This window comes from Lipotes vexillifer, unplaced genomic scaffold (genome assembly GCF_000442215.2).
Source record: "Lipotes vexillifer unplaced genomic scaffold, Lipotes_vexillifer_v1.1 scaffold575, whole genome shotgun sequence".
NCBI lineage: Eukaryota > Metazoa > Chordata > Mammalia > Artiodactyla > Lipotidae > Lipotes > Lipotes vexillifer.
Genome location: NW_006780198.1, coordinates 2,728,457 through 2,737,155, shown reverse-complemented (window position 1 = coordinate 2,737,155; position 8,699 = coordinate 2,728,457). Strand labels below are relative to the sequence as shown.

Here is an 8,699-nt window from a genome sequence, read left to right as displayed (position 1 = left end):
AGCGGTTCATGGGGCTGCGTCCCGCCAGCAGCAGGAAAGCACCGAGGAACAGGGGACTGGCCGTCATGTTTGGCATAAGCCAGAGACCATGAGAGGTGGGGAATGCAGTCAAAAGGTCTTCTGGGGACAGAGGGAAAGGCCTGGAGGAAGCAGCGAAGCAGCTGGGCATTTGTTCTGTAGGCCTCGAGGAGCCTTCAGTGATTCAGAGAGGAAAGTTGACGAGGTCAGATCTGTGCTTTGGGATTACTGACCTAGTCTCTGTGTGGGAGGGGACAAGCCAGCCCAGGACCGCAGGTCTGGACATCCGCGTGAAGGTGTGGGACCAGAGGTAGGATCTGCAGGTGGCCGAGGTCAGCAGCTAAAGAAGTGTAGAGCTTAGCAAATCTCTACAATTTTGAGTTGAAAAAACCCAGATCTATTCCCATTCCTTCACAATGTTCACGTGTAGTGGTGGTAATTCTTTAAAAAAAAGAAAAAAGAAAAGAATTTTTTCTTTCCTTTACCCTGCACAATTGAGATTTTAAACAGGGGCAGCAGAGTGCCTGGTTCAGGAATATCTCTGAGTGTCTTCACGTGGCCTTGTCGTTTTAACCAGTTACACCCAGGAGGCCTTCCCGGGCTTCCAAAGTCTTGCCTTTCCTCCCTTCCCTTCGTCTCTCCAGGAAAGGAGCCTGATGTGGGTAAAGGGGGTAAGGAGCGTCGGGAACCTGCCCCGAAGCAGGATGCCCCCTCGCGTGGGGCTTCCTCCTGCATGGCCTGCTAGGTCCAGAGGCTGTGGTTTTCTGCTGTGTGCCTTCAAGCATGTCATCGTCCTCCCAGATGCACTCCCGAGACCACAGAGGTGGTGGTTAACGATTAGCAGCAGAGCCAGCTGGCTGGGGGCTCCTTTAGCGATTCGGGGATTCGGTTGTTTAACAAAAGAAGTAGCCCAGGACAGCGTTGCTTTAATTACCAGAGTTGTTGCTGGAAAAAGATCTGTAAAGGTGGCTGCCCCTAAAGACAGTGGACGGTTCTACCCAGCGCCCGGCTTCTCACCTCAGATGTTCTAAACAGTTGTCAGATTCAGCCCTTGAATCCTCAGGGAGTGAAGGGAAAGAATGACTTGTGTGGGAGTCTGTGACAGGAAATTTAACTGACTTGCTTCACTACCCTTGAATTAGTAGTTTTTGCCAAGAAACAATGCAGCTGTTAATTCCCAGGCAGAGGCGGCCATGGAAATCAGAGGGCCTGAGCTCGGCTCCAGTTCGAGCAGCTCTTCCCAGGAGATGCGTCCCAGGCAGGCTTCCTAGCACCAGCTCCAGTGGCCACGGTGTCATTTCCTGGGGCCCTGGGTTGGGGAATGAAGCAGCTTGAAGCAGCTCTGTGCCATGTTTCCATCTCCCTCCTGCCCCACTGGGTTTGGGGCCTTGTTTCTTAACTACTCATTGCTTCCTGGACCTTCTCCCTGGAAAAACACACTTTTTTTTTTAAAGCTTTAGATCTCTCCATAGTGGTGGGTTTCTTCACCCTTTTTACCTGGACCACCAAAGAAGGAGCCAGATGGCGACTGAAGGGCATTCTTCAAACAGAAGTTTTAGCAGAGGAACACCACTCTGATGCTAATCGGCCATCGGCATGCTGACTTAAGGCGTTGTGTGGAGATCACTTTAGCGGTGCTTGCTCCACATACTCAAGTTAAAATACTCATTTAGCGTCTGAACAGTTAATAATATGTCTTAGAGAAATAAGATCATTTCTTCTGAACGCTTACTTTCTAACCCCTGCAGTGGGGTGTGTCAGTTGCGTGTGAAGGTCAGTTGCCACTTCGTGGGGCCTGTCCACCACGTTGTCTGCTGACTGTGGTAGGTGGCCTTGAAGTGCCTATAAAAATAGCTTCAGAAGAAACTGTGTATAACGCCATCGTCATGAGCAGCTCCAGGCCTGCCGCTGCATCCCATCTCTTCTGTTGTCCCCCCAGCCCTCCCCCAGTTAGTAGGCAGTGTTTGGCTGGGAGAGGAGGGTGCCTGTTGAAACTTTGGTAAAGGAGAAGTCCCTTTCCCCTCACCAGCAGAAGGGGCACTTGTGGGCGCCCCCCACTGGGTACCTCCTGAGGCTGGTGCCGGGCACTGAGTACAGTGCAGGGACCGGGTTCAATTACCCACCTGCCTCCCTGCGTGTTCCGGAAGCGGGAGACTGGTTTCCAGGGCCTTGCTTAATACAGCTTAATGGAAGACCAGTGGGCATCGTTGTTTTCTGCCAGTTCACAGAACCGTGTTGTCAGAATGGAAGAGAAAGGAACACTGTTGTGTACCCTGAATGGAGAGTGAGGTGTGCGTGTACGGGGTTATTTACAAAAGACTGAGGCCTCCCTTGGCTTGTAAAGAGAGGACCTGATCGTAGATGGCAACCCTGGACTCGGTGTGTGGGCGGGGATCCCTGGACCTCATCTTCCACCACCTTGGAGGGTTGAGACTTCTGTGGATGGTTGTAGCAGTAATAATTATGTGACAGTTGCAGCAAATTGGACTCAGTCTTGGGTGTGTACCCTTAGGCTTCAGTAATGGGATGAAAATAATTGACTGCCTGTCCCTGCCTCTGCACTAGCCTCCCAGAGGGCCCATGTCTGGGGAGTTCGTGCTGGGCTGAGGGGAGAGAGCCTGGGGCGTGGGGAGCTTTGCTCTGTGATGGTCCTGGGGACAGGCGTGCTCGCTGACAACGAACCTGTGATACCTGAAGTGCCTACAGCACCTTCCTCTTCACAGTCTCTTCTGTGCTTTCATTTCCCCAGGGTCCCTTAGAGAGAACACGTGTAGCTCATCTTACTTCAGAAAAAGAAGTTATCTTGCTTTTTTAATTGAAGTCTAGTTGATTTACAGTGTTATGCCCATCTCTGCTGTACAGCAAAGTGACCCAGTTACACGCATGCAGACGTTCTATTTTTTCATATTCTTTTCCATTATGCTTCATCACAGGATAGTGAATATAGCCCCTGTGCTATACAGTAGGACCTTGTTGTGTATCCATTCTTTCTTTTAATATATATATTTTATTTATTTGTTTGTTTATTTATTTTTGGCTGCGTTGGGTCTTCGTTGCTGCGCGCCGGCTTTCCTCTGAGAGATGACTTCAGCCCCTTCCTTTGCTTCTTTGCCCAGGCACTAAACCAGTTTAGTTCCTTGAGCCTGTGCAGTTCTGCCCCGAGACGCGAGGCGTGTTGACTGTGAGGCCTTGTTGCGGGATGAGGTTCGAGCACTGGGGACAAAACGATCATTACAGGCCATTCGTGTCGACAGCGTTTATGCCTCGACGTGCGCTTGCGACGCAAGCGGGAGCTCATTTGCAAGGCTGCCTTTGTGGAGCTGCCTTTTGATCAGTGATTGCCTGTGTTAATGTTTCAGTAAGCTATTGATTTCTGCAACAGCTTTTCTTCCCTGAATTTATGTGCAGTGGGTCTCCACAGCACACGCTATGCATGTTTGATTAAAGTTCAATTGACTCCATTCCTGGTGAGGCCTCGAGCTGCTTCACTCCCTATTTGTAGAACGAAAGCTTTCCCCAACATATTCTTTTGTTTGTGCTCATGACCTAGCCACCCATGCAGTCACCAATATACTGTTTCTAATCCTCCCAGATTTGCTCCATTCCAATGTTTAATCCCTTCCTAGACATTACAGTGGTTAAGAGGCAGCTGATAAAACCTGGTCTGGATTTTTTTCTTTTTCTTTTTCAGTCAACTCATTGATGTATGGTGTGCATACCATATAGATCATAAAAATGCACCCACTTGAAGTGCACAAGTTCAGTGAGTTTTGACAGCTGTATACATCCATGAAATATACAGCCATGTAACACCACCACCATCGATGTATAGAACCAGCCCCATCACCCCAAAAGATCTCAGTTGCTTACCCCTCATGCTCCAGACTCCAGGCAACCACTCGTTTGCTTTTTGTGATTACAGATTTGTCTTTTCTAGAATGGAATCATGCAGTCTGTATGTTCCCTTTGGTGTTTGGCTGCTTTTATTCAACATGATGTCTTTGAGATTTATCCACTGGTTGTATCCATCAGTAGTTTGTTCCTTTTTACTGCCAAGTGGTATTCTTGTGAGTGGGTGTGCCATAATATGTTTATTCGTTTTCCCGTTGAGGGGCTGTTTGCCTTGTTCCCAGTTTTTGGCTATGGAGAGTAAAGTTTTAATGAACACTTGTATAAAAGTCTTTGTGTACACATATGTTTTTATTCCTTTGGGGTAAACACCTAGGAGTCGAATCATTTGCTAGGTCGTATGGTACATATTTGGCTTTCTAAGAACTGCCAGACAGTTTTACAAAGTGTTTCAACCATTTTACATTTCACCAGCAGTGTATGAGATTTCTCGTCACTCCCCTATCTTCCTGAATGTTGAAATTTATATTCTTTCATTTTAATTTCAACAGTCCTTCAGACTTGGTCATTTTGATCCTTGGAACTGAGATGGTGGAATCTGTTCCGGGCTCCTTGTTTAAAAGCTGTTTCTATTTTATTTTACTTTATTTTATTTTATATTTGGCTGCGTTGGGTCTTCGTTGCCGTGCGCGGGCTTTCTCTAGTTGTGGCGAGCGGAGGCTACTCTTCGTTGCCGTGTGCGGGCTTCTCATTGCGCTGGCTTTTCTTGTTGCAGAGTGCGGGCTTCAGTAGTTGTGGCGTGCAGGCTCAGTAGTTGTGGTGCACGGGCTCAGTTGCTCTGCAGCATGTGGGATCTTCCCGGACCAGGGCTCGAACCCGTGTCCCATGTGTTGGCAGGCTGATTATTAACCACTGCGCCACCAGGGAAGTCCCCATACCATCTTTTGATACTGTTTGAAACTCTTTCAGAACATTCATGTGTGAGAAATAGAACGGATCCCTCATAACCATGTGAGTCAGTAGCGCACACGGACCAGGGCTGTGCAGAAACGTCAGGGCGGCTCTTGTTCACAGCCTTCAGGTCAGACCGAGGTATGACAGAGACGCCGGTGGTTGTGCCTCCCCTCCAGGTTTCTCACCCTTTTTTTTTTTTTTTTTTTGCGGTACGCGGGCCTCTCACTGTTGTGGCCTCTCCCGTTGCGGAGCACAGGCTCCGGACGCGCAGGCTCAGTGGCCATGGCTCGTGGCCCCAGCCGCTCCGCAGCATGTGGGATCTTCCCAGACTGGGGCACGAACCCGTGTCCCCTGCATCGGCAGGGGAAGCCCGTCTCGCCCGTTTTTGTTTCCTTCCACCATCTGAGGCCTCTGTCACCCTTGACCCCTAAAACAACCTCAGCTATAGGCGGAGGTGGGAGGAACAGGAACCATTTTGGATTTCCTCATTCTTTTTTCCAGCCCTGGGATTGGGCCATGATTTACTGCACCAGCTGCCCTTTTGAACTGATGAAGCACGCCACGCTGACACAGTGTTTGAAGGGTGACACTGACCTGCCTTGGCTTCTGTTCTGTGTTTTCTCATAGGAAAACCAGAGCCAGGTCACTTTTATGTCAGCACAGGTCTCTTAATCCCCTAGTGGATTTATGAGTTTCAGCCCGCCAACAGCAAAAGATCAGTACAGATAAATGACTTTCCAAGTCAGGAAGGTAGGAAGTAAAGAGGCAGAAGCTGGGAGGTTTCTTAGATCGTGACCTTAGGGGCTCAGGATACTCCACTCACCATGGGGACCATCGTATAGCCTGCATTTGTGGTCTAACATGTAATAGACAAGGGAGAAATCCAAGGGCAATTCCTACATTTTCCCTTGTTGTTCAGTTACCATCTCATGGAACCGAAAAGGTGGGGGGGGGGCGGTGGGAAGCGTCCTTGGTGGCTGGTTCCTGGCCTCCTTGGCCTGGGGTCGTGCTTCATCTTTTAAAACACTGGCAGTCCCTAGCGTTTCGTTCAGTGGTGCTTGGAAAGACTAAAGCACAGCCACAGCTCCAAGAGATACAGGCTGTAGCCTTGTGGGGGCTGCTCAGGAGTCCTTGAATCACAGATCCTTTAGGGGTCTGATGACAGCTGTTGTTCTGTGTCTTAGAAAATGCATAGAGATGGGACTTTCCGGGTGGGGCAGCGGTTAAGAATCCACCTGCCAATGCAGGGGACACGGGTTCGAGCCCTGGTCCAGGCAGATCCCATGTGTCGCCGAGCAGCTAAGCCCGTGCGCCACAACTCCTGAGCCTGCGCTCTAGAGCCCGCGAGCCACAACTACTGAGCCCACGTGCCACAACTGCTGAAGCCCATGTGCCTAGCCCATGCTCTGCAACAAGAGAAGCCACCACAATGAGAAGCCCGCGCACCGCAACGAAGAATAGCCTCCGCTCGGCGCAACTAGAGAGAGCCCACGCACAGCAACAAAGACTCAATGCAGCCAAAAAGAAAAAAAAAAAAAAAAAGAAGAAAATGCACAAAGAATCCATCTCTCAGTAGTGAGTACTCAGCACACGTGCGTCACCTGCTTTGCGGAAGCCATTTCCCCACCTCAGATCTGCCCACTCCTCTCCCAGCTTACTTGCCGTTGGGTTCCCAGGCCGTTCCTTCTGGGGGTGTGTTCATGGAAACCTCATCTGACTGGGCACTCCACCAGTCCCAGGAGTTCATTGTGTGGTACCTGTGCTTCTCTGTCTCTTTCAGTCTCCTCAACACTGGTCTTTCCAGCTAGACTCAGGTCACTGGAGGACAGACTCTTCACTTCTCTTTTTTGGCCCCTCCATTCACAAGGCAGAGAGCCTTCTGTGAGGCAGAGTGGGCTTTGGCCAAGTAGCTCCCACCTTCAGATGCGGGACGCACCACCACACACCCCCTGCCACCCCCCTGCCAGGGACACATCCCAAGATACCGTCTGTCAGGTTAACTGACTTTCTACAGTATTGATTTAATTAGGGAAGATCAGTGTGATCGAGCCTCTCTCACTGTTCTAACTGGGTTTTTTAAAAATTAATTTATTTATTTTTGGCTGCATTGGGTCTTCATTGCTGCGTGCAGGCTTTCTCTAGTTGTGGTGAGCGGGGGCTACTCTTCATTGCAGTGCACGGGCTTCTCATTGCGGTGGCTTCTCTTGTTGTGGAGCACGGGCTCTAGGCGCGAGGGCTCAGTAGTTGTGGCGCACAGGCTTAGTTGGTCTGCGGCACGTGGGATCTTCCCGGACCAGGGCTGGAACCCGTGTCGCCTGCATTGGCAGGCAGATTCTTAACCACTGCACCACCAGTGAAGTCTGTTTTAACTGTTTTTTAAACATTGCAAGTAGAGGCACTTTACCTTGGTGTTTGTTTTAAGCAAACGGTCTTTTGTCAGCCAGGGTTAGTGGAACACACCATACGACCGTCCCCCACCCCCACCCGTGTGTGTACACATACGGTGTCCCCGATGAGCCCCTTGGGGCTGGGAGTGCCAAAAACGCCCTTTTTTTTTTTTTTTTTTTTTTTTAGTCAGTTTTATTTATTTCTGTTCTGGTCTTCATGATTTCTTTCTTTCTACTAACTTTGGGTTGTATTTGTTCTTATTTTTCTAGTTCCTTTAGGTGTAAGGTTAGATTATTTCCGGGGCACGAACCCGTGTCCCCTGCATCGGCAGGCGGACTCTCAACCACTGCGCCACCAGGGAAGCCCAAAACGCCCTTTTTTTTATTTCAAGTTGCACCTGGACTCATGTCCACTTGCTGTGTTTTTTAGAAAGATGTCTTGCCTCCCTTACTTTTGGGCCACGCATGAAACGAGGAGCTCCTTTGGCCTGAAACACTGACCTCGTGACATGTGGCCTTTCATCTCCACCTAGCGCCACTGTGTGCTGTGTCCACTCTTAAATCTCTTTCGCCAGGCCCTGGTCTCGCCTTCAGCACCCAGTGCCGGCTTGTCCGGGGTGGGCATTCGGCTGTAGAGCAGTTTGCCTGGGTTTGGGGTCTGTTCTTCCTGACCTTCCTCCTGGCCCCAGTTCCTGCCACCTCAGTTGTTTGCTTTGGTTTCTGGAATGGTCTAACTGGCCGGGTATTTCTGTGTCGCCCCTGTGTGGATTCAGTGAAATGCTGTGAAGAGATCATCCTCTGTGTGTGCACCCATATGCGCGCGCGCGCGCACGCGCACACGCACGCACACACACACACACACACACACACACACACAGCTGGAGGGCAGGGGTCTTCCTTTCTGTCAGTGATTTATTGATGCACCTCCAGTGCTTAGAACAGTGGCGGCATCTGCACATAGTAGGCACCCAGCAGATACCTGTTGAGCAAATGAATGTTCCTGATGTCTAGGAGTTAACGCTCCAAGGGGCTGGCCCCAGTGGCCTGGCAGCTCTGCAGGTGTGTCTTGAGGGAGCGCAGGCCTCCAGACAGCTGTCGTAAAGCCAGCCTCTCCTCACGGCGCAAGAGGCAATGCTGGGGCGAGGGCACTTCCCTCACAGCCGTCCCTTCTTTCATGCAGGGAGAACTGATCACCTTCTATTACTACTGGAAGAAAACCCCGGAAGCAGCCAGCTCCCGGGCTCACCGCAGGCACCGCAGGCAGGCCGTGTTCAGGAGGATTAAGACCCGCACTGCATCCACGCCCGTCAACACGCCCTCCAGACCCCCGTCCAGTGAATTCTGTAAGTGGGGGCTTTGCACACGCAGCCACGTGTCCCAGCTGTGGGTGGGCCTGCTTTCGTGGGCATCCCTGGCACAGCTCGCGCGCGCGCGCGCGTGTGTGTGTGTGATACAAAGCCTGACCTAAGTGTCTCACATACTCGGGGGATT

At 50.7% G+C, this 8,699-nt stretch overlaps 1 protein-coding gene across 1 annotated transcript in view; it reads left to right on the top strand.

The window, feature by feature from the left end:
* The window catches only part of RERE (arginine-glutamic acid dipeptide repeats), a 259,834-nt gene that overhangs the window by 243,496 nt on the left and 7,639 nt on the right, over window positions 1-8,699 (top strand). The window contains exon 12 of the mRNA XM_007453328.1: window positions 8,389-8,551. Within this exon, the coding sequence (XP_007453390.1) occupies window positions 8,389-8,551 (163 nt within the window). The remainder of the gene's footprint in view (window positions 1-8,388; window positions 8,552-8,699) is intronic.